This window comes from Mercenaria mercenaria, chromosome 8 (assembly GCF_021730395.1).
Source record: "Mercenaria mercenaria strain notata chromosome 8, MADL_Memer_1, whole genome shotgun sequence".
In the NCBI taxonomy this organism is placed as follows: Eukaryota; Metazoa; Mollusca; class Bivalvia; order Venerida; family Veneridae; genus Mercenaria; species Mercenaria mercenaria.
Genome location: NC_069368.1, coordinates 4,468,396 through 4,496,075, shown reverse-complemented (window position 1 = coordinate 4,496,075; position 27,680 = coordinate 4,468,396). Strand labels below are relative to the sequence as shown.

The following is a 27,680-nucleotide window of genomic DNA, read 5'->3' as shown; positions in this document are numbered from 1 at the left end:
TAAGTTGTCAAGGATGTATATAATAATCACTGATAATGTGTTAGAACTGAAACAATATAATTCAAACAGTGATGTGCTCTTTAATAAAATCATTGTTGTTTAGATGCGTATTATAATATCATTTGGACTATGCCCTTGAGATGTAATTTCTTTGCATTTGAACTGCAAACAATGATTTTAATATACGTCAAATCACAGTCTGAGAAATATTATTTGTTAATTAGTTACAGTCCTTAATTAAATAGTAAACACACGGAACGGCTTGTCATTCAATAGTAAAAACCATTGCCCGAGGTCTGAAAGCAAATAGTTCAGACAACTGATTGTCCTGCTATTCATGAAGTGTTTTTTTTTTTAACATCACATCAAAAATGAACTTTTTCTTTCTTCAAAGTCTGACTTTTGCCCAAGCAAAATTAAGTGTTGAACAATATACTGGCCGACGACTTATATATAGTTTTATATATAGTAAATTAACATGACAACTGAGGAAAAGGGGATACAAGGTTACAAATGTAGGCAATAAGTATCATTTTCCCTTACAAAACTTAAGTGTAGGTCAAGCAGTATAATAAACACATCAATTTCCATGATTTTTTTTTATTTCATGTAAAATCTTTGACTACAAGTCACTTATTGTTACATTCTTATTACTATAATTAACAAAATAAATAAAACAATCATGTCGGTTTGACTTTTCTTTCACTTTGCATCATTTTATTTCAAGTCACTGCACATTAAATGTATTTAGAGAAAAATGTTACTTTATTCTACAGTTTCAAGATTGGCTTTACATTCCTAAAAGACTTCCCCTACAAACATTCTTTGGATTTCTTATTTGCTACCTGTAACCTATTAAACTAATGTGGTAGAATCATTGCATTTTTTTGTAATAAACATTTTATGGCTATTTTGTGGGGACACAAGTCTGTGGCTTTGAAATTTTGAAACATTCCCTATATATAAAATTAATAGAGATTTTTTTCGTTTTTGGGAATTTAATCTTGAGGACTGGAACAACCATAAAATACATGAAAATAAAGTCCCTAATTAATATTCATAACAGTAACAAAGTAAACCATTAATTGCAATAATTAGACTTGGATTCAGCACTTTAAAACGACACAAACAAAACATGAACATATTTTTTGCTTAAAATGAAGCATTCTTAGTACACAATTAAATATATCACATGAAAAAGTCATTTATCAACAGTAAAATATACAAGTTTTAAGGTAAATCTTTTTCTTTGGTTTTAATATTAATTTAATTTTACTTTTTACAAAGAAGTCATGCCTAATTTGATTCAATACTGTAACTTCAACTGATATGAAGCCATTAAAACAGATTAACCCTTATCATGCTGGACATGATTGATTCTGCCTTTGCGTCCAGTGCAGTCTGATCATGATCTGCACTGTTTGCTATTTAGTCAAAGCACCCCTTAAAACAGTTAATGGTACTGTCGAAATTGAAAGATGGACAAGTCCATTATAGAAATGTAGCAGGATAAGGGTCAATAAAAGCACATAAGTTAATCTATAATATACATATCACAGTCAGAAAGGAATTACTTTAAGATAATCCTGATTTTAGGACAAAATTTTTCCCATTTGTCTATATTCCAATTATTATATCACCTCTATATTTGTACCACAAAAGTCATGTTAAAATCTGTTTTGCCAGAATTAAATTCACTGAACACAACCTTTGTATAAGTTTTTATGAAGGTTAAATGCAGTTTTCTTTTAAAACAGCCAAAGTTTTGTGTAAACACCAAAATATAATCTTTTTTTTTTTTTTTTTTTTTGGCAAGCAAGTATAATAAAATCTTATCTCAAAACATTGTTTACACAGCCACTGGCAACAAATATTGATGGAATCTTGGGTTTTCATGTTGAAAAACAGCTAGATCTTGAATACTTGGGAGTCATTTCTATTTTCTAGTAACCTCTCAACGCTGCTAGTCATTTAAGCTGGTCTTACTGCAGGAAAGATGGTTTCTCCAGCTTTTTTATTGCCAGGCATTGTACAGTGTTAGTCAAATAACCCTGTATATGTAATTGCAATTCCAACTAATTTTTGGCACACAAAAATGATTTTGATGCTTATGTAAGATGTTTATCCGTAACCACCTTCATCATTTATACATTTTTCAACAAGATCACGTAGGTTTGGGTTCTCCATAGCAGCCGCTATCCTTTCTTTGTCATTAATCTGCTTATTAACTGAAAGATAAAATAATAAAGACTTTGAATATTAAAGAAATACAAATCAAATTCACAAGAAGGACATACTGGCTCAATATTGCTCACCTACTGTGTGATCTACCTTTTCTCTTACAAGGTTTCTCCTTGACTTCTCTTTAAATAAGGACAGTTGCTGCAGTTTTGGGTAAAAAATTCCCAATAATAGAATTTGTTCAAACTTTGTATATGAACTCGGTGTTATGTTAGAAACAGAATTATGAAAAAAAATCGAAAATCACTATGCTTGTTCAGGATTTATCTGCCCATGAATATGCAAATTTTAAGAAAAATCCAGTTAAAAGGGCAGGTAACTCCTAAACAAGCATGGTGACTTATGATTGTTTTTGCATTTTTTTGTTTCTAACATGAAACTGTGTTCAAATACAAAGTTTAAACAAATTCTATTATTGGGAAATTTTTGCCCCATCTCTCATACACGAAACTGCGGCAAGTGCCTTTAAACATAACACAGTACCATTGAGATTGCACATCATTCTATAGAACTTTGAGGGTTGTAAAAAGATTTTTTTTATTATTTCAAAATATCTTGTCAAGCTTTGAATATGTTTTTGGTGGGATGTTTTCCGTTGTAAATTTTGGCCATTTTGGACATCATTTTAAGTTTCAATTCAAATTTTGGCTTTACTTGTTGAAGGATTGTTATGAAACTGGGGATACTGTAGTAACCATACAAATTGTTAAATGCCTAAAAAATTTTTATAAGAATGTTACAGCAGGAAAAATACACTTTTAGCCATATAAATTTCACATTTAAAACTACCACACTCAGAGACATTTAGAATGACATGAAGTTCATATACTAGTACGGACCTTTCAAAATAGAACAGCAATTTGCCAGAAACACTATGAATTAGGTGGATACGACAGTAAAATAAAGTGTATGTTCTCTTGAACAGAACAAGTCAGTAACTTTAGTGAAAATATAGCATTTTTACTCAATCAAGGGCCATAACTCTGATGTTTTAGAGCTATTATCAACCATGTTTGTGATTTTTTGTGGCTACATACATTCATAAGTGTTGAAAGGATAAAAATATTTATATAATAAGACCTTAATACTAAAAGACAAAGAAACTGAAGAATGTCAAAGAACACTAAAAGTGTATAATTTTGACAAGACAACTCTAATCATTATTGCTTCTTTGTGCTAACAATGACATAGATATCTACATCAATTTAAGTCCTTGCTGCCAGCTAGGTATTATGTAATTAGGTAAACAATTCCAAATGTGAACAAGAGTGACAGAATGTCACAATATACGCCTGTCATAGCAAATTTCTTTACACTAGCACATGGCATAATGGATTTTTTTTTGGCCAATTATAAAAAAGTTATAAGTTACTTATAGTAACAAGTGGTCTAGATTTTTCCCTACAGCCAGTCATAAAAAAGTTACAATATAAGCTTTTTATAGTAATAACAAAAGGAAGTAATTCAAAAAACAAGGGTGCCTCATGGCGGTAGACATTTGTGCCAAGTTACATTAAAATCCCTCCATGAATAAGGAAGAACTCTAAGTATGACCTTGGCCTCAGACCTAGGGACCTGGTTCTTGTGCATGACACCCCGTCTCATGGTGCCAAGTTACATCAAAATCCCTTCATGCATGAAGAAGAAATGCTCTGGACAAAGTCGTTCTTGCATCTGACCTTTGGCCTCTGTGACCTTGACCTAAGACCTATGACCTGGTTCTTGCGCACCACACTGTCTCATAGTGGTGATCATTTGTGCCAAGTTACATCAAAATCCCTTCATGCATGAAGAAGAAATGCTCTAGACAAAGTTTGTGGACGCCACCTGCCCACCAGGGGCGTTCCCAATAATATGTCTCGTCTTTCAGACAGGCGTATAAAAAGAGGTAGGAATATTATTTGTAGAGGGAACAAGAAACAAAACAAGAGCACCGCCTTGGGGTGCTGACCTCATCTGATTTTTTTGTAAAAATAGAATATTGTCCCACCCCTGATTTTTTAAGTCTAAAAAGGCCATCATTCTTGCAAAAAGCAGGATAGAGTTATGTTTCTGATTTTACAGCGTCCACTTATGATGGGAAAAACTGTTGCAAGTTTTAAAGCAATAGCTTTGATAGTTATGAGAAAAGCCTGACTAAAAAATAATAAATCAACCAAGAAAATTGATTTTCTAAGTCCAAAAGGGGCAATAATTATTGCCAAAGCAGGATGGAGTTATGTTTCTTGCTGTACAGGGTCAGCTTATGATGGTGAACAAGTGTTGCAAGTTTCAAAGCAATAGCTTTGATAGTTTAAGAGAAAAAGTTGACCTAAACATAAAACTTAACCAAGAAATCTGATATTTTCTAAGTCTAAAAGGGGCCATAAATCTTGCAAAAAGCAGGATGGAGTTATGTTTCTTGATGAACAGGGTCAGCTTATGATGGTGAACAAGTGTTGCAAGTTTCAAAGCAATAGCTTTGATAGTTTAGGAGAAAAGCTGACCTAAACATAAAATTCAACCAAGAAAACTGATTTTCTAAGTCCAAAAGGGGCAACAATTCTTGCAAAAAGCAGGATGGAGTTATGTTTCTTGATGTACAGGGTCAGCATATGATGGTGAACAAGTGTTGCAAGTTTCAAAGCAATAGCTTTGATAGTTTAGGAGAAAAGTTGACCTAAACATAAAACTTAACCAAGAAATCTGATATTTTCTAAGTACAAAAGGGGCCATAAATCTTGCAAAAAAGCAGGACGGAGTTATGTTATTTGCTGTACAGGGTCAGCTTATGATGATGAACAAGTGTTGCAAGTTTCAAAGCAATAGCTTTGGTAGTTTAGGAGAAAAGCTGACCTAAACATAAAACTTAACCAGGCAACGCTGACGCAGACGCAGACGCAGACACCGATCAAGTGAGGACAATAACTCATCATTTTTTCCCCAAAAAATCAGATGAGCTAAAAATAGAATTTGGTGGTTTTGGCCAAAATGGATACAAATTCATGGGTTTAAACACTTGAAGATTATAAGAATGGGAAAAATATTTGCTCCTTGGGATTAAATTTTGTGGAATGAAGCAATCACGAAATTTTCATGAAATATTCCCCCATAAACATTAATGATTTTACAGTATTTCACGATAACAATTTACTAACTTACTTTCATCTGCTGTTTCATGAGTACCTTTCTTAACCATGATATCAAGCTGTAAAGAAAACGAGAAGTCATTTACCTATTAGTTAAGCGTTGTTGGCAGATGCTCAGCTGTTAAGGTAACTGAACCCTCAAGATAACATCCATACCAGAGTTTTTAACCTTTAGCCTGCTAAATTTCTAAAATGGACTGGTCCATTATTCAATTTGGGCAATACCATTTATTATTCAAAGGAGTGTTCAATGAAAATTTACTGACTGAATAGCAAATAGTGCAGACCATGATCAGCCTGCACTGGTGGCAAAGGCAGAAGCACTTGCCACCAGCAGGTTTAAGGTATGTATATGTTACCACAACAGGGTTTGAAGTTTGAACCCTTGGCCTCCAATTAATAAGGCTGACAGTAACTCTCCTTCTCAATAAAGCAATACAAATGTATGCTGAAAGAATGACAAACCAAAACAAATGTTTTGAAGTCAGTGCTTGGAATAAATTCCATCTTGAGGAACATGAAACAGTTTTTTCTACAACCAGGTTTTTTTTTTTTTTGAATTCACATCAGTTCAGTTTTGCTAACTTTCGAACTGCTTGCATTGCTTACAATTAATCTGTGTCTCAAAAGACAACAGTAAAACAAGAGCACCGCCTTGCGCGTGCAGACGCTCATCTGATTTTTTTGTCTCGTTTTAATGGAAATATTGTCCTACCTGTGTGTTTTTATGATATTTTCAAAGTACAAAAGGGGCTATAATTATTGCAAAAAGCAGGATGGAGTTATGTTTTTTGCTGTACAGATTCAGCTTCTGATGGTGAACAAGGCAGTCTGAAAGACAGCTAAATCCCCCGCCACTGCTATGGATAGTGAAAGGGTAAAACCTTTGATTTTAGCTGTGACCTTGACCTTGAACTGACATGGCTGACTCATGAATTCTGCACAACGTCTTGATGAGGTGATCATTTGACCAAAGTTTCATGAAAATCCTTCAAGGGGTTTAGGAGATACAGAGCTGAAACCTTTGACCTTCAGTTGTGACCTTGACCTTGAGTTGACATGGCTGACTCATGAGTTCTTGATGAGGTGATCATTTGACCCAAGTTTGATGAAAATCCTTCAAGGGGTTAAGGAGATACTGAGTGGACACCAAATGGAAGGCTCAAATCTTCGACCCTTAGTTGTGACCGTGACCTTGAGCTGGCATGGTTGACTCATAATTTCTGCACATCGTTCTGATGAGGTAATCATTTGACCCAAGTTTTATAAAATTCCTTCAAGGGGTTTAGGAGATATAGAGCGGACACGAAATGGAAGGCTCAAACCTTTGACCTTCAGTTTTGACCTTGACCTTGAGCAGACATGGCTGACTCATAAGTTCTGCACATAGCCTTGATGAGGTGATTGTTTGACCCAAGTTTGATGAAAATCCTTCGAGGGGTTTAGGAGATATAGAGCGGACACAAAATGGAAGGTTCAAACCTTTGACCCTAAGTTGTGACCTTGACCATGAGCCGGCAAAACTGACTCATAGTTCTGCACATCGTCTTGATGAGGTGATCATTTGACCTAAGTTTTATAAAATTCCTTCAAGGTGTTTAAGAGATATGGAGCGGACACAAAATGGAAGGCTCAAACCTTTGACCTTGAGTTGTGACCTTGACCTTGAGCCGGCATGGCTGACTCATGGGTTCTGCACATCGTCTTGATGAGGTCATCATTTGACCCAAGTTTTATAAAATTCCTTCAAGGGGTTTAGGAGATATAGAGCGGACACAAAATGGCAGGCTCAAACCTTTGACCTTGAGTTGTGACCTTGACCTTGAACTGACAAGGCTGACTCATGGCTTCTGCACATCGTCTTGATGAGGTGATCATTTGACCCAAGTTTCATGAAAATCCTTCAAGGGGTTTAGGAGATATGGACCGGACACGATTTTGTTACGGACGGAAGGACGGACGCAGACCATTCCTATAATCCCTCCGCCACGGCGGGGGATTAATAAGTGTTGCAAGTTTTAAAGCAATAGCTTTGATAGTTTAGGAGAAAAGTTGACCTGAACACAAAACTTAACCAAGAAATCTGATATTTTCTAAGCCCAAAAAGGGCCATAATTCTTGCAAAAAGCAGGATGGAGTTATGTTTCTTGCTGTACAGAGACAGCTATTGATGGTGCACATTTTAAAGCAATAGCTTTGATAGTTTAGGAGAAAAGCTGACCTAAACATAAAACTTAACCAGGCAACGTTGATGCCGACGCCGATCAAGTGATGACAATAACTCATTTTTTCTTTTTCAAAAAATCAGATGAGCTAAAAACGAATCAAAATAAAACAAGAGGATCATTCAATGAGTACTTAAACTGATGAAAATAACTTGTTACTTATGAAACAAACATTCAAACACTGCAAAATACTGTGAAATAATTCATTTTTGTGGGGGACTATTTTTCTTGGTAAAGTCAATCCTTGAAATTCAGTCCCATCAAAGCTGTAAAATTTCCATTTAATTTACATTCAAAGGTCAAAATCCACAGACTTGTATCCCAAAGAAATTGCAGTTTTGACCGAAACCATGAAATTTTGTGCGCACAAAATTAAATGATTACACAGTACCATAACAGGGCTGTTGATGAAACTTAAACTTACCTTATGTTTCTCCGGAAAACAGGTAACTAATTTCTGTCTAAGGCATAAACCTGTAATAAACATTTTAAAGATAACTAGCCTCCAAGATTTTAACAACAATTATAGATTTACTAATTTTACCTGGCTGTGGTGGCCTAATGGATAAGGCACCTGCCCGCAATCAGAAGGTCGAAGGTTCGAGCCCTGTCAGAGGCGGGCCTTGTTCCTGAAGAGAGACCAGTTGGTGAGCCGCCAGCTAATTAAATAATGGTTACCGATTGCCTACCTGCCTGGTGCCTGGCATTAATAAATAGAAATCGAGAAGTCATGCTGTTCAATGTATGTAGGTGTCTCATAAGCCAACTTGGCTTACACTTTCAGTCGGGATGACACTATAATAAACAAGAGCTGTCTCCATAGGATGACACATGCCCCCGATGGCACTTTGAATGAATAGTTATGGCCGATGTTAGAGTTTAGGACCTTTGACCTACGGACCTGGGTCTTGCGCGCGACACGTCGTCTTACTGTGCCACACATTCATGCCCAATAATTTTAAAATCCATGCATGAATGACAAAGATATGGACCGGACATGCCCATCATTGCACTATCATGAAATATGACCTTTAACGTCTAAGTGTGGCCTTGACCTTTGAGCTACAGACTTGGGTCTTGCGCGCGACATGTGGTCTTACTGTGGTACACATTCATGCCCAATAATTTTAAAATCCATGCTTGAATGACAAAGATATGGACCGGACACGCCCATCAATGCACTATCATGAAATATGACCTTTAACGTCTAAGTGTGACCTTGACCTTTGAGCTACAGACCTGGGTCTTGCGCGCGACACGTCGTCTTACTGTGCCACACATTTATGCGTAGTTACCTGAAAATCCATCCATGGATGACAAAGATATGGACCGGACACGCCCATCAATGCACTATCATGAAAAATGACCTTTAACGTCTAAGTGTGACCTTGACCTTTGAGCTACGGACCTGGGTCTTGCGCGCGACACGTCGTCTTACTGTGGTACACATTCATGCCAAGTTATTTGAAAATCAATCCATGGATGACAAAGATATGGACCGGACACGAAAATTGCAGACAGACGGTTCAAAAACTATATGCCTCCCTTCGGGGGCATAAAAATCAATAGGGGTCATCTGCTGGTCATGATTAACCTCCCTATCAAATTTCACGATCCTAGGCCCAAGCATTCTCAAGTTATCGTCTGGAAACAGTTTAACTGTTCTGGGTTACTGTGACCTTCACCTCTGGTCTCAAAATCAATAGGGGTCATCTGCTGGTCATAACCAACCTCCCTATAAATTTTCATGATCCTAGGCCCAAGCGTTTTTGAGTTATCGTTTGGAAACCGTTCAACTGTTCCGGGTCACTGTGAACTTGACCTTTGACCTATTGACCTCAAAATCAACAGGTGTCATCTGCTGATCATGATCAACTTCCCTATCAACTTTCACAATCCTAGGCCAAAGCATTCTCAAGTTATTGTCAAGAAACGCTTTAACCGTTCCGGGTCAATGTGACCTTGACCTTTGACCTACTGACCTCAAAATCAATAGGGGTCATCTGCTGGTCATGATAAACGTCCCTATCAACTTTCATGATCCTAGGCCCAAGCATTCTTGAGTTATCATCTGGAAACCGTTTAACTGTTCCGGGTCACTGTGACCTTGACCTTTGACCTACTGATCTCAAAATCAATATGGGTCATCTGCTGGTCATGACTAACCTCCCTATCAACTTTCATGATCCTAGGCCCAAACGTTTTTGAGTTATCATCCGGAAACCGTTTCTCTGTTCTGGGTCACTGTGACCTTGACCTTTAACCTACGATCTCAAAATCAATAGGGGTCATCTGCTGGTTATGACCAACCTTCCTATCAACTTTCATGATCCTTGGCCCAAGCGTACTTGAGTTATCATCCGGATTGGATTGGTCTACATACCGACCGACCTACCGACAGACAGACATCTGCAAAACAATATACCCCTCCTTCTTCGAAGGGGGGCAAAACAAACACTTCACTTTCATTTTCATAATGCTCAGATCTATACTTCTAGTATGCATACTTGCAATCCGGCACCAGTGGTAAGTTAACAGATTTTGATGTGTTTTCATTGACTAGACTAAGTAATTACAAAGATTTAAGGGCATTTAACATTATACGTACTGAACCGAAAAAAACTTAGAATTCATTATATGTTGAATGGGCCATTTCACATAAATGCTGAAACCAAACTAAAAAGTAATTTAGTAAGCAATAAAGTCTGTAAAGAGATCCTTTGGAAGCATAGAATGCAATCAAGCACAATTATAGCAAACTCGGTTTGACTGAGTTTGTTCATGAGAGGTAATGGAAAGAAAAACATGCAGAAACTGAAATCCAAGTTGAGTTACTGAATTTGGTCTGACAGGTGAAAAAGGTCATATTTTTCCACAAGTTGGCTGATTTACACATGTTCACTCAGAGATTGTTATCAAAATTCATCAAATCAAGGCTTTTCATCAGGATATTTGGAAGAAGCCTTGGCCTCCTAAACTTGGAAGTTTTTATGCAATGACTGCTTATTTTGGAAAAAGAGCATATTATTAAAACCAACACTTGACCTTTGACCCCTAAGTGTGACCCTGACCTTGAAGCGAGCCATCCACGACATGTGCTCTGTACGTCTTCTCTATGTGGTGAACATTTGTACCAAGTTTCTTTAAAATCGTTTAGGCAGTTCAAGAGTTACAGAGCGGACATGAAACATAGTCATATGACCTTTGACTCCTAAATGTGACCTTGACCTTGAAGCGAGCCATCCAGAACATGCGCTCTGCACGTTGTCTCGATGTTGTGAACATTTGTCAAGTTTCTTTAAAATCCGTCAAGGGGTTCAGGTATGACCTTTGACCCATAAGTGTGACCTTGACCTTGAAGCGAGCCATCCGAAATATGCGCTTTGCACGTCATCTTGATGTGGTAAACATTTGTGCCAAGTTTCTTTAAAATACTTCAAGCAGTTCAAGAGTGACAGAGCAGACACAAAACAAAGTCATATGACCTTTGACCCCTATGTGTGACCTTGACCTTGAAGGGAGCCATCCAGAACATGAGCTCTGCATGTCGTCTAGATGTGGTGAACATTTGTGTCAAGTTTCTTCAAAATCCTTCAAGTGATTCAAGAGTTACAGAGTGGATATGAAATTGCTAACGGACAGGCAGACAGACATCTGTGTCATAACATAATATGTCCCTTCGGGCATATAAAAAGTTAGCTCTATAGCAAAGTAGTATAAGTGCATCTTACACCCTACTCAGCTACATACCTTTCAAACAAAAAAAGGTTTTCACTTACCAATTAAAGACGCTAGTGAACAATGAGGAACAGTTGGCACAAATACAATTTTCACATGCAATTTATTCTCTGAAAATTCTTCCACAGTTACATCATCTTCTGAGACAACATTCAGTTCTTCAAGGGTCTGTGGTTTCTCAGGGTCCCTTATATCTTTTATGAGATCTGAAAAATAATTGAGTTTCAGCTTAACTGTTTGGCGTAAAAAAAATTTGTTTGTTTCCGGTATCCCGACCTAACCTAAATTTTTGGCCCGACCCTAAATGTTGTTATGGCCTTGGAAAACATTTTTTTCAACTTTTTAACAAAAAGTTGCAAAACTGCACTTTTATGCTTTAAACATGGTCAGTGATGTCAGAAATCAACTTACTGATGCTCTAAAGGCATAACCCCCTTATTTGTATTCATTTTTTGACACGAAAATAATTTCCGAAAAGTCTCACTTAATAAAAAAAAAATCCCCCCCCCACCAAAATTTTCCGATCTACCTAGGCTACCCAAATTTTTTTTAGCATGTTACCAGAAACAAAGAATTTTTTTTAGGCCTTACCTAAAACACAAGTTTATTTTATGATTTTTCAGCAGGGGGCCGTCATTAATAGGCAATTTTATTTCTGTGGCGAATGACAGTTATTAGCAGTTGTGTGTAAGAAAGCTCTATTAAATATTTGTTAAAATTTTTATCCTCCATAAGTTAAGCAATTATCTGCTAAACTCTAGAAGAAATTTCAACCAGAACAAATAAACTGAAATGATTGTGTAAGGTCTGCCAATGACACGTGACACAGCAGGGCTTGACATTATCACTTGTCCGATTGTCCAAGTCAAGTAAAACCAAAGTCCGGACAAGTAATGGTTGAAAGGAGGTTATCTGACAGGACAAGTTATCTCTAAAAAAATGCCTTTTAAAGGTCATTATCAATTTCCTAACACAACTAAGCTAAACCATTTTTAATAGATGTAATTATCTGTATCATTTTGTTAACAACTCGACTTTCATCCTAGAGTATGCAAACAGGCACATGCAACTAGTAGTAAAATACATGTATTGATTAATTTTACGACATCAGATTCACTTACTTATTATTTACATCAGCAACAATATTAGGCTTATTTCTATATGGGTTGTTCAAGCTCTAAAACACCTTGACATCAGAAGAAACAAAGGTAAAAGAAGAAACCTCCGAAAACAATTATTATTGTATATCAAACAGATGTGTTCGAAGAGGTCAGAACAAATACTTTCAGACTGGACAAGCAGCGACTTTTTCCCTTATATAAGTGGTACTGAATATCGGACCCATTCACAATTGCAAACAGTCTTTCACAATTTTCAAACTGGGTCCACTGGACCCAATCACAATTGGTGTGAAAATCTCTAACAAGAGGGCCATGAAGGCCCTGTATCTCTCACCTGACCTATTGACCTAAAGATCATCAAGATTAACATTCTGACCAAGTTTCTTTAAGATATATGCTCATAAATGTGGCCTCTAAAGTGTTAACTAGCTTTTCCCTTGATTTGACCCGTTTACCTAGTTTTTGACCCCACATAACCCAGATTTTGAGCTTGACCTAAAGATCATCAAGATTAACATTCTGACTAAGTGTGGCCATAAATGTGGCCTCTGGTTAACAAGCTTTTCCTTTGATTTGACCTAGTGACCTAGTTTTTGACCCCACCTGACCCAGATTTGAAAGTTACCTAAAGATCATCAAGATTAACATTCTGACCAAGTTTCATTAAAATATGGTCATAAATGTGGCCTCTACAGTGTTAACTAGCTTTTCCTTTGATTTGACCTGGTTAGTTTTTGATCCTACATGACCAAGATTCAAAACTGACCTTAAGATCATCAAGATTTACATTCTGACCAAGTTTCATGAAGATACAGTCATAAATGTGGCCTCTACAGTGTTAACAAGCTTTTTGACCTGGTGACCTAGTTTTGACCCCAGATGACACAATATCAAATTCGTCCAAGATTTTATTGAGGGTAACATTCTGACTAAGTTTCATTAAGATTGGGCCAAAATTGTGACCTCTAGAGTGTTAACAAGCTTTTCCTTTGATTTGACCTGGTGACCTAAATTTTGACCCTAGATGACCCAATATCAAACTCGTCCAAGATTTTATTAAGGGTAACATTCTGACCAAGTTTAATTAAGATTGGGCCAAAATTGTGACCTCTAGAGTGTTAATAAGCTTTTCCTTTAATTTGACATGGTGACCTAGTTTTTGACCCTAGATGACCCAATATCAAACTCGTCCAAGATTTTATTGAGGGTAACATTCTGACCAAGTTTCATTAAGATTGGGCCAAAATTGTGACCTCTAGAGTGTTAATAAGCTTTTCCTTTGCTTTGACCTGGTGACCTAGTTTTTGACCCTAGATGACCCAATATCAAACTCTCCAAGATTTTATGGAGGGTAACATTCTGACCAAGTTTCATTAAGATTGGGCCAAAATTGTGACCTCTAGAGTGTTAAAAAGCTTTTCCTTCGATTTGACCTAGTGACCTAGTTTTTGACCCCAGATGACCCAATGTCGAACTCATCCAAGTTTTTATTCAGAGTAACATTCTGACCAAGTTTCATTAAGATTGGGCCAAAATTGTGACCTCTAGAGTGTTAACAGTCAAATTGTTGACGACGGACGACTGATGTCAGGATACGAGTTATAAAATATGACCCAGGGAAGTGCCTACGCCTTTAGTATCTTGAACAATGAAATGGGTCCTATCGCTAAGGTGACTATGTCTTAGACTAGCTGACAAACGATGTAGAATGTCCTTTGTTAAAACGTAGAGCTGGTGAGACCAAATATCTCATATATAAAATTTTCCTCTGGCTACCTTGCCTAAATGATTCGTGTACCAATGATTCGTAAATGATTTTAATTATGAACTAGACAATTTCAGGGATCAGGCAAATCACTAAATGTTTCAAACTAACAATTTTCAATAAGCTCAAACTCCCATAGGCTGGAGACTCTATACTTGACTGGTCTTTTTGTTGAAGTTCCCATCAGACAATGTCTTTGAATCAACAACATACGAGTCCTATCGCATAGATGCTCGGCCTTTGTGCTCTTAACTGAAGTTAAAACTCTATATAAATGCCGCGACTCCTGGAATGCTCAGCGCCTATATACTACCCTTGATATACTCTGAATGCCTTGGCTTTACTTCGCCAATAATGCTGAACCGTCTATAAGCTGGAACTCTCCTACTATCTCAGTAGATTATTAAACTCTGGGTCTCTGTCTCAGCTTTCCGGTGCTCAGCCTATATTTGCTATTGTCTATAGCATTCAATTACCTTTAAGGTAAAACTCCTATGCGCTGGCTCTATAGCACAGGGCACTAGACAACTTTTGGGGACAGATACCCATACCCTCAGGAAGGGGAATTTTTTCGACATTTTAAGACGAAAAGGGGAAGTTTAAGCCATGTATATATATGTAACTACTTTTCACACATTAATACTGTTTTCAATCATTCCTAACTGATGTGACTATATTGCAACAGTAAATCTTCCTTAGAGGCACTATATAATATTAAAAGAAAGAATTCATATCTATTTGTGTCAAACAACCTATCATCAGGGGAATTTTCTTCTGCGAAAGGGGAAAAAAACATATTATTTTAGGAGGGGAATGGTACCCATATTCGGCCCCAAAAATGGCCAAACGAGTGCCCTGTAGCACGAAACCTTATTGAAAATCTGCAACTATTCTTTAGTCTATGATCTACCAATGTCTTCTTTTTAATAATTTATTACGTTGTCAATATATTAAATGTACAAATTATTCTGACAACGGACACAGGGCGATCACAAAAGCTCACCTTTGAGCACTTTGTGCTCAGGTGAGCTAAAAATAGTAGAAAAATGTAAAATAAGCATTGAAAAACTTTAAAGAAATTTTTTATCGACTTTTGCGAGGAAAAGCGTCTGACTGATCAAGATTTATTTATTATCGACCCTTAAATGTTAATTCAGTGTATTTAAGTACGAATCATGTACATATCATTCAAATGGTTTCATTCCAAAGTTGTTACGTACACCCCATTGAGTAACATAGTATATCAGGGGGTGAATGGAAAGTGTACTGAAACAATTGAGGACGAAATATTTCGTAATCAAGCATCTAGATGATAAGCGATCATGACATTTTGATTCACAAAGTATTAAAAAAATTCACAATTAAGGGGGAAAAATTCACAATTTTGAGAAAAACGACGCTAATTGTCACAATTTTTCTGGTACCAGACCCATCCACAATTTTTTAAAAACAAGACAAGCGGGCCAAGATGGCCCTAGGTCGCTCACCTGAGTAACACACCATAACAGTGTAAACAAGTTTGACCTAGTGACCCAATTTTTGACCCAGTTTCAAACTTGTTCGAGTTTTCAAGGAGATAAACATTCTGGCCAAGTTTCATGAAGATTGGAGCAAAAATGTGGCCTCTAGAGTGTAAACTAGATTTTTCTTCAATTTGGCCTAGTGACCTAGTTTTTGATCCAAGCTGACCCAATTTTTAAACCGTTTGTGACTTCATGGAGACAAATATTCTGATCACCTTTCATTAAGTTTAGAGCAAAAAATGGCCTCTAGAGTGTAAACAAGTTTCCATTTGATTTGACCTATTGAACTAGTTTTTGACCCTACATGTCCACGATTTGAAATTGTCCAAGATTTTGTGATAACAAACATTCTGAACAATTTTTATGCAGACTGAATATAAAATGTGGCCCCTAGAGTCTAAACAAGCTTTTTCTTTGATTTGACCTGGTGACCTAGTTTTTGATCCCACGTGACCCCAATAAAAATCTATCCAAGATTTCATGGAGACAAACATTCTGACCAAGTTTAATGCACATCAGATGAAAAATGCAGCCCTTATTGCACACACAAAGTTTTTCTTTGATTTGACAGTGACCTAGTTTTTGACACCAGATACCTACATTTTCATATTCAAACTTGGTCTAGATTTGATCATGACAAACAATCTGTTCACATTCCACAAATATTCAGTGAAAAAATGCAGCCCCTATTGCATACTCAAGGTTTTTTCTTTGATTTGACCAAGTGACCTAGTTTTTAAACCAGATGACCCATATTTGAACCGATGTAACTCACTGCAGAGTTGGAGCGGTCTTCTGCGCATGCCCAGAAGTCATTATCAGTTGGAGTGCACGGCAAAAATATGCAAATTTGTGCATGTCCGCACGCATTTAGTGTATAATATGTATAATTATACTGACTAAAGATTAGGGTTAGTGTTACCATGGTTACAAAATACAGTCGAATACAGTTACCTCGATGTTCAACGGACTGTAAAAATTGCATCGACGTATCCAAAGTTCGACGTAACGATATCGACTATCTGCGACTACTTTGTACTTGTGTCGGACGTCTATTTGACTGTGCTTCGATAACGAAAATTTGCCAGTTAAATACGCATATTGTTACTCGGCCCTAAATGGATTTTTACTCAGTCAAACAGAAAATATTTCATCCAAATTAGTTGTTATATTGGAAAACAGCTTTCCTGCTTGCACGGTATTTTATAAGACTCATTATTGGGAATTAAATGCAAACTTCCTGACATTTAAATTGGATTAAAGATTAAATAACAAACAAAACAAACACACAAACTAACTCGAATATGATTAATACATTGCCGGACAACAATAGGTTGATTTTCACACCTTACAAATAACATGGATATTTTTTGACAAGCTGTGATATCAACGAAACCAGGTGTAAAAACAGTACAGGTAAGTTGACAGGACCGAAAAATCTTATCGAGCTAAACAAAATATCGAGCTAATCATATCGAGGTAATGATAAATAATTACATTAAGACAGATATAGGGAAAAATCGGGACCGACTCAAACACATCATGCTAACCGGAGTATCGAGCTAACCGATATCGAGGTAGCGATATTCAACTGTATATACATATAAGATACTTTTCGTTCAAATTGCTGGAATCCAGTATATACCAGTCTGTAATTTATACCGGCGCTCCAAGTCTGCATTGAGTCGCAGTCTATTTGAACATGACCTAGAATTCAAGACAAACATTCTGATCAAAATTCAAATTCCACGAATATTCAGTGAAAAATGCAGCCCCTATTACATACACACAGTTTTTCTTTGATTTGACTGGGTGACCTAGTTTTTGACCCACATGACCCAGTTTTGAACTTTCATCAACACAAACATTCTGACCAAGTTTCATAAAGATTGGGTCACAACTGTGGCCCCTAGAGGGTTAACAAGGCAAATGATGACGGACGACACAAAACACCGGACATTGACTTGTCACATAGCTCACCTTGTGAGCTAAAAAATCATTGACAAGTAAAAGTAGAAGCTAATGTTGAGCCCTGAAGATTAACGAATATGCCTATGTTAATGTAGTGATAGTAGGTTTATCAGGTCCAGAAAAGTCACAAATTAGCTATATAGCTAAATCTAGCTATATTTAGCTAGAAACAGCTATAAAACCAGTAACAATTGTTTAAAATATGTGAATATCAAATATACAATAGTTATTATCCCATTCAAATGGTTTATGAGACAAAAGACAATCACAAAGAATGGAGATCTATGCAGTTTCAGTTTCAATACATGTTGCAAATTTCTGCGATTAGTCATTTATAAATTTGTCATATACACGATGATTATCACAAGTGAAAAATTCAGTGATGATTTATGCAAAATACTGCTGCAGTTATTGAAAATGTGACTACAAAGATCTTGGTTTTGTGTTATTGTCTTTCATCTTACAAACCTTTTGGACGTGATTATGACCATTTTGCATCTTATTTTGACATATTTTGCCTTACTGGTATTGGTTTTATAGCTACTTCTAGCTATATATAGCTAGATTTAGCTATATAGCTAATTTGTGACTTTTCTGGGACCTATTTATAGGCCACTAACCCTTTAGCGACATGGTTAGAGTGTCCGACTACAGATCACGAGGTCCAGGGTTCGAACCCCAGTAGGGACCTTGGTATTTTCTCTCCCAGGGTTTACTTTAATGGTGTCAGAGGTGTTTGACAGACTCATGTGGTGGGCAGGGAGTGTCATTCTGGAGAGCTGGTAAGCTCTGAAAAGTAAAGGGGAACAAGTGTAGTAATAGTAGGTTTATAGGCCACTTCCAACAGCCTTGCTGTTCGGTTAAGTCTTTAGCAACATGGATAGTGTCCGTCTACGGATCATGAGGTCAGGGGTTCGAGCCCCAGTAGGGGAAGCAAGACGTTTTGACCCCTTGACCCCTACCAAAATAAGATGACACCTTGACCCCTTGACACTTTGTCCCCTATTTTTAATTTTTTCATAGTGACACTTTGACCCCTAATTTATTTTTTGTATTTGCTTGGTTTTAGTGAAAAATTTACATGAGATTCTGGCTCAAACAGTGTTTTTAAAGGAAATAATACAATTTTAATCACATTATTTTAAGATTTTGACGTCACAAATGCTGTATTAAAATATAGAATGACTTTGAATCAAAGAAATCATTGATTTCAATTTGTATGTAAGTGGGCTAATTTGCAAGTAATTATTAAGATAATCCCATTGATCAATTTTTTCTTAATTAGACAGACAGACAGACAGATAACTTTATTTTCACCCAAGGTAAAGACTACTGCGTATATAAGGTGGAAATTAAAAATAAATATGAACAAAACTAAAATTATTATTTTTGGCTCCACTAAACAGAGTAACTTTTTTTGGAAAAGTAATCAGATGGAAATTATTAGATCAATTCTTTCAAAATTGGAGCAGTCAATTATCTAATTCTTCTAAGGGAATCAACTATCGTTTATTTAAGTCCGATATAAAAATGGAGAAATACTTGACCTCGTTGCCAAGACATTTACGTTTAAAATCATTCCATATAACAACAGGCTGCCAATAGAAACGGGAAAACAGAGGCAGTCATTTGTTCCATATGCAGACCGGAAGTGCCGGCACTGCCAGCTTAATGACTTAGGTGATGAATGTATTTATTTTCCACTGAGATGTTATAAGATTTTTAGGAAAACTCAAGGACATATATTTTATCACACAAAGCAGTATTTATATAATTGTACATTATAACGTGTTTTGTTGCATTAAAAAATATATATGCAAAATGATTTTATAAAATTTACTAAGTATAATAGTATTGTAGTTATTGCAATTAGAACACATGGAATATCAAGGATGTGTTTGTTGATTTATTAATGTAAATATATATTTGTGGAGGGTAAAATTTCACTAATAAGATTTGAACAATTAAAGTCAAAGAATGAATAACACTTACTATATTAGCATTTTATTTCATTTTTTATCAATTTTTCAATGTATTTTCATAAAAATGATATTTCAATATTGAATTAATTTCAAATATACAGAACAAAACAGAACAGAATTTATTGATTTAAGCATACAAGCTCATCATCATAACATCAATATGACAGTCACAATAAATCATGTATAAATCATAAATATAGGTGCATGTAATAATTACAATCACATTATAAATGATAATAAATGATACATATCGAGAGTGATTCTATACAGAACAAACATAAGTCAAGCGTTCTTACGTATTCAAAGTATCATTTCTGAGTTTAAAGCTTTTGATACAATATAGTGCCAGTTTTGTCAACAAACTTTTGTTTTCTGAGTTTAACAAAGATACCAATTTGTACATACTAGGTCGAGTTGTATAAAACCTCGGAATATACATATTTCTAATCTGAGTATACAATGGACATTCTAATATGAAGTGATACTCATCTTCCAAAGCATTTAAATTGCATGAAATACATATTCGTTGGTTCCTTTCTATATTTCTATGGCGCCCAGTTTCAATATTTAAGTTATGAGAATTTAATCTTATTTTTGCAATAATATTTCTAAACTTTGGGATTTCTATAATATTTAGGTAATAAGCACGGGATATGCCAGTACTGATATGTCTGTAAAGAAACAATGAAGAACAAGCTTCCACTCAAACGTGCCATTCTGTTTGATATATATCTTTCAGTCGAGTATTAAACAAGGGTATAAAGACATTCATATTAACTGATTCTGGAAATAACCACACATCTGTAAACCCTGAGGTTTGCAAAATATTTCGTACCTTTGATGACCAATTTGTAACATTATGGTTGGAAAGTATTTCCATTCTTTGTTTATCTACAATAGTTTTTATGATACAATTATTTTGTTTGCAACCATATAGTTTCAACCAGTATTTTATAATTCTAGTCAAACGATTAACATATAGTGGAAATCTACCTAGTTCAGCATATAAAGACAATGTATTAGTTGATCTTTTTACATTTAACAGCCATTTGCAAAATTTTCTATGGGTGCATTCTATGTTGTCTGCTTTTAAAAATCCCCATATTTCACAACCATAGTTTAACACAGATAAAACATATGAATCAAACAAGTTAAACATTATATTTACAGGTACTTCCATATTTCTAGTAACACTAAATAGAGAATTCATAGCGCGTAAACCTTTTCCGGCTAATGTTCTCGTGGCATGAATAAAAGACCCACCGCTTGAAAAAACAACCCCTAAATAACTGAAAGTACTAACAATTACCAGCATAATACCATTTAAAGTTTTCCCTTAATCTGCCCCCCTTTAAATTCCATTTCTTACAATAAGTTTCTAAATTGTCCAATGACTGTTGTAACCCCTCTCTAGTAAAAGAAAATAACACCGCGTCGTCTGCAAATAATAGTAAATAAATTGACAATTGATCTAATGTAATGCCGGCATCTAAGTTTTGTTGCAGATGTACTTCAATGTCTTTTAAAAACAGCGAGAACAAAATCGGAGAGGTTATTTCCCCTTGTAATAAACCAAGATTACAATTGAAAAAGTCTGACAACGAATTCATATGTCGTACACATAACTTGATATTTTCGTACATTGAGCGAATAACGGACAATAATTTTCCATCAATACCAGATTTTATCAGTTTATACCATAGACAGTTCCTGTCTATTAAATCATAAGCCTTCTTATAATCTATAAAACAGCACATTAAATAGGATTTATCTTTCAATTGCTTTTCAATAAGAGAATTCAATATGAAAATAGTGTCGACAGTACTGTAATTGGATCGAAATCCAAACTGAGCATCGGTAAGTATATCGTTTTCATCTACCCACTTCTTTAGCCTGTTATTTAATATAACAGTAAAAAGCTTAGAAAAACAGCTAATCAGAGTTATACCTCTATAATTGTTTGGATCACTGGAATCACCTTTTTGTATAATGGTATAACAACTCCTTTCGACCAGCTAGGCGGAAATTTCCCTTGCTGTAAAATATAACTGAATAAAAGCCGAATCGGTTCACCGATTAGGCTAAAAAAAAAAATATGTGTGGTTCAGGTAACATTGGTAAAAAAAATAGGGTAGGTAGGTAGGCTTTTTTTTTTTTTTTTTTTTTTTTTTTCCCCACTTTGACGCCAGTTGGTACAGACATAGTTGGTCACAATTCTGTGAGATATGCACATGGAAAGCATCTCAACAATATATGCAATTCTAAGTGACATCTCCGACGAGGGACGAGTGAAGAATTGCCTTCATAAAGCGTTTCTGGTTGCCATGAACACATTTTTCCACTGTCACAGCGAGAACACTAGCCAATGCCATGTTGAAATCGTAATCGATAAGACGCTTGCATTGATTCGTATATTTTCGTACTCAATATTTTTCGTACCAGGTTAAAAACCACAAAAAAACTATAAAAAAAGTGTTAGGGTCGGCGATGAAAAAATAGGGTCGGTCGGGTTACCTGAACCACACATATTTTTTTTTTTTAGCCTTACTTCTATACTTGATTTAAAATATTCATATATGATATTATCAAATGAAGATGCTTTATTTGTAGACAGTGATTTCACTGCTTTTAAAATTTCCTCTTTCGTGATCTGTGAGTCAAGTTCAGAAAATGTACTCTCGTTTATGCCGTTACTATCAAATTGCCTAAGGAATTCCATACATTCTTCGTTTTCTGTCACATCATCCATTTGCGCCAAATTTTGGAAATGCTGGAAGAACTCACTTAATTCAATATTATCCGCGGGTTGACTACCAGTCTTTTTCTTGAACATTTTCCAGAAATTTCTAGGACTGTTTCGACGCATATCATTCATTTTCTTACTTAATTGCCTATTAAATTCCTTTTTATATTTTCTACAGCAATATTTATAATCTTTCTTCTTGTCTAACAATGTCTGTCTTGTTAAGTTATTTTTACATATATTATACTCAAATACAGCATTTTTATATAACTGATATTTATCTTTACATTCGTCATTATACCATTTTTGTCTGTTTTTGTCTATAGATGCGAATTCTACTGTTTTAACAGTAACATTTTGTTTGAAGTATCTATCACCTTTATTTGTGATATATTGAGTAATTAGCGTGACAAGACTTTCACGTCACTGCCGTTCTCTATGCCTTCCTGTACTGAACGTTCCAAATTCTCTATATCAGTTCTTATATCATTTACGAATGCTTCACCATACTCTGGGTTCCACTTATAAAAGGTTCGTTTATAATTCATTTTACTCTGGGGATGCGTTTCTATTTTCAATGAAAAGGACAGTGGAGCATGATTTGAGAACTCATTGAATTCTTTTACTGCAAAATAGTCTATATAATCAAAGTTAGAAACGGACGATAACATAATTATAATCTACTACACTTTCCCCGTTATACACGTGATCTTTCCCACTGTTTTGTCCTCGTGCAATCTGCCGTTAACGATCCGTAAATTTGTAGCTTTACACAGATCTAAAAGGTAATCTCCAAACCTATTTGATTTAAAGTCACGTGAACACCTGGGTAACGGTGTATCGATGGGCTGATTTCCATCGCCTTGTAAATCATAATCATGTTCAATATAGTCTGTTTTCTGACCTATTCTACTGTTCAAGTCACCAGTAAGGAAAACTTTACCTTTGTCCATGAAATAAACTATATCATTTTCTAATTGCTGAAAAATATCATTATCGTAAATGTCATGAAATGGCGAATTTTCTGGTGGAATATACGCAACTGCTAAATAAAAATCTTCTTATCAAATTTCAGCCAAACTATACAATCAATTTCATTTTTACACAATTTTACATCTTTGCGTATATTGTCTTTGATATAAACGATGATTCCGCCACTACACCGTTTTGCCCTTCTGTGTTGAAAACGCCTATATGAATGAATATAAAATTCTTCAAAAATAACATTAATTACAATTATTCTTCAAAGAGATTATCAAATTTATCTATCATTTAATTTATTGTTTAAAGGCATACTTGAACTCCATCAATAGGGCATGATTGGATTAAACACTTGTTGAGGTGTGATAATTGGATTACACTACACTATAAACTGAAGTGTGCCCCTAATTACTCTAATCTAGGTACAATACAATAAACATGTGTCGTTTAAGTGTTACCTAATGGGGTCTCACCTTCACAACATATAATTAGTAGGTATATTAATTGAAATGTATGGTGTTAAAGGAAATCTGGCTAATATTTTATGAAAAATACTTAAAATCAAAATATTTAATTTTTATCTTAGTTGAATATTAGTTAAAAGTTAAGATAGTGAATTAATTTTACAAAAAAATGTAGGCAAAAAAATCAAAGTGATTTAAATAATCATAATAATTCAATAATCTTTCACACATTTATATACTGATGCAACTTCTTTGATGCAGCACGAGTGCACCCTATTTCCAATTGAAAAAGTGGTACCTTAATCAAAACATTTCAGTTTAAAACATGATGATGAAATGAATAAATGGCTTAATTTATAATTATGATATTTAATATGTCTTAATTAAGATAGAGATTTACCTGAAAGTATATAAAGTTCCAAGTACAGTCATGCTGATACCTTAGCAATGATGTTTAATGATTTAAAGGTATTATGTCACCAAATCTTGGCAAAATCTTAAATTACATTCTATATGATGTAGTTTACAAGCATGTTGCTAACAAAATAATTCAGTTTTTAAACAATCTATTTTTATTTTGTCAATTTCGTATTTGCTGAGATAATCCCTTTAATTTTAAAACAGCCCGATACCTTCGGACAGAAATTCAACTATGCTTAAAAAGATTCAATTCGATCTGAAATAAAAGGAAATTATATTAATATTTGATGGAAATTTTTTCAAACAAAAATATTTCACATTTTAGATTAGTTGAATATAGAGTAATATTTAGAGAGTGAATCACTCTCTAAGTAATGATTTGAATAACATTGTCAATATTTCAAAAAAGTAAAAAAAATTCACAAAGTTATTAGGCTGTTTTAAACACTTTAAATGTATTTTTATGTTCACTGTCTTTGTTGTCTTTTGTTTGACTTTTCTGTTTTACAGTATTCTGTCTTTTGTATAATGTCTTATATTTATGTTGTCTCAGTGTTTCATGTAAATAGTATACAAAGTGTACTTATTAAATGTATATCAGAGCTCCAGATAAGCTTTTGGTGAAACTGGGTATTTACCCATCACTTTTTGTCTGAATTGGGTATTGGAAATTTGAATTGGGTAAAAATAATATCATTACCCAGCCTTTTCAGAAGTAATTGGGTATTTGCTAAAACCAATTGGTTATTTTACCAATCTCGCACTAACAAATGAGTATTTTTGCTTACAGTGTACATGGCATATATCATTTAACAGGACTAACTAAGCATTTTAATGGCACTCTTCAATGTTTAATACTAAAATGTATATAAAATTGTAATGAATGTTTCATACTGTTGTTTTCTTTTTCACTTTTAATGCAGTCTGAGATCAGTTCATCCACAATATCCCGAACGATGTGGTCACCGCAATATGCATTCTCCCAAAAGATGTCATCCAGTACTGGTGACACTACATCGTCACAAACAGATAACTGTCATTGTTGAACAGCAAAATATCCCACTAATTTGTTTGTTTGTGCTGCAACAATGTTTTTTTCCTGCAACCTCTTACATTTTATCGGCGTAAAATTGTTTACAAAGTGTCCAAATAACACAGATCAGCCGACTGAATGGTCCTGTTATTTTTCCGATAAATTGCAACCTGTTCTGCAGTAACGTATAACCAGTCAGTCAAATCTAGTGTTAAAGTCTCGTACCCGTTCTAGTTATAAGGAAAATGTGATACGCAAGCTATTTTTTACGAATTGGGTATTAGGAATTTTAATTGCGTTTCAGTACGCACACTGTATGAATTCAATTGGGTTTTCTGCAATTTTAATTGCGTAAATACGCAAATACGCAGCTTATCTGGAGCTCTGGTATATTATGTTTTATGTAATGTATTTTTCTTATTGAACTATTCAACTGTATGAAAGAAATGTGAGAATGAAAAGAGAGAAAGAATGAGTGAAAGAAAAAATGAATGAATAGAAAAACATTTAGTTTTAGCGTTTCTTGTATTTATTTATAAAAAATGTACATTTATGAATAAAGTAGTATACTAATAAATGTGAAGTTTCAAACAGAGAGTTATTTCATTATTTCAATTAGTAAATGAAGTTATTTATAACTAATTACTAACATGATTAGTAATTTCATCTAAATAATTTCTTAGATAATTGCACATGTGTGTGAAACATCACTGTTAATAATACCAACGTGAATAAACCAACACCCATAGACCATATACTTTGTCACCTACTCATAGTCTACAACTTGTAGAAGTCCATCAATACAGCTTTTATCAATGACTTACATGCACATTAAGAAATTAAACACCAAAAAAATATACCCCTAGCCACAAATAAATCTATGGGGTCAAAGTGTCAAATAAAAAAAAGTAGGGGTCAAGGTGTCACTCAAAATAGGGGTCAAAGTGTCACTAAGGGGTCAAGGTGACATCTTTGGTGAAAAATTTTAAGGGGTCAAGATGTCAAACCGTCTAACATTCCCAGTAGGGACCTTGGTATTTTCTCTCCCAGGGTTTACTTTTAATTACAACTACAATTCATTGAAAGTATTTTTACCCATGTTTACACAGCCTTAACCGAAATCTTTCTCATAAACAGATTTTACCATAAACTGTCTCTCTCATTACAATCATCTCTTCAGTCATGACTTTGGTACTTTCCAGGTGACCTCCCTTGATTTCAGCTGCGTTTTCAATCGTATCTACAGGCGTACCATTATCCTGTTTAAATTCAGTGTCTGAGTCAGATGGAGTAGAAGTTAGCTTTCTAAATAAATTGCTTATTGATTGCATCTGTAACTATTTGATTTTTGAGAAAATAAATATAAAATAATTTTGATGAACAATTTCCTAATTTTCTAGTACACCTCCTTTGAGAAGAGCTTTTATTTGCCGGTCAAATATTTTCGCGGAAAGAACTTCTTACTGCATAAGTGATAACTCGTTTTCGTCTGTTGTTCATGTTCTATTCTTTATGTAATTTGTTGCATTGATATTCATTGCTGATGCCCATATATATGGACCAAGGTGATAAATAAAACTGAAAACTGGAACTGTAAAAACTGAAACTTGGTCAATTGGTGGGTACTATTTATCCTAGGGAGCTTCAGTTAATTAAAACTAACAATTCGGATATTGATGCTTCATTTTTAGATTTACATCTCTCTATTTATGACAATTTTATACATACCAAAATTTATGACAAGAGGGATGATTTTAATTTTAGTATTGTAAATTTCCCCCATTTGGATGGGGATGTACCTCAGGCTACATCTTATGGGGTATATATTTCTCAATTAATTCGGTTTGCCAGAGCGTGTAGTCATGTCAAGCATTTCAATGAACGTAATCAATATATTACAGGTAAACTTCTTCAGCAAGGCTACCGTTATTACAAATTGCGTAAATATTTTGCTAAATTTTATTATCGTAATTCTGATTTAGTTTTAAAATTCAATAGTAATTTAAAGACACTTCTGCGAGAAGGTATTTCTAAACCGTTTTTTTATGGGGATGTGGTTTACAAACTTCGTAAGATCTTGGGTCACGGTAATTTTCCAAATGTATTTGGAAAGATTATCAAACGTTTTATTAAAAGAGGTTACGACCCAACTGTTTTGAGACATACCGCATGTTTAGTGTTCAACCCGTTTACAGTTGGACACTACGCTTCCCTCTTTGATTGTGTCTGACGGAAGAGGGGGAGGACTCTATGATAAGCAGTTTTTAAATCCTACCAGGACTGAACTGTTTTGATATTTGTCTTCTGGCCTGTTTCGTCGGGCCCTTAAGGGTGTTTCTCTTGTT

The 27,680-nt window shown here is 34.9% G+C and overlaps 1 protein-coding gene across 1 annotated transcript; it reads right to left on the bottom strand.

Moving 5' to 3' along the window:
* Positions 1–26,766, bottom strand: LOC123523159 (cytosolic iron-sulfur assembly component 2A-like). The gene is made up of 5 exons (XM_045300831.2): positions 26,480–26,766; positions 11,374–11,538; positions 8,019–8,068; positions 5,383–5,428; positions 1–2,228 (listed from the first exon to the last, which is right to left on the bottom strand). Exons 1-5 carry the CDS (start codon positions 26,664–26,666, stop codon positions 2,122–2,124), a joined length of 555 nt encoding a protein of 184 aa, XP_045156766.1. The 5' UTR covers positions 26,667–26,766; the 3' UTR covers positions 1–2,121.
* Positions 26,767–27,680: the final 914 nt, after the last annotated feature.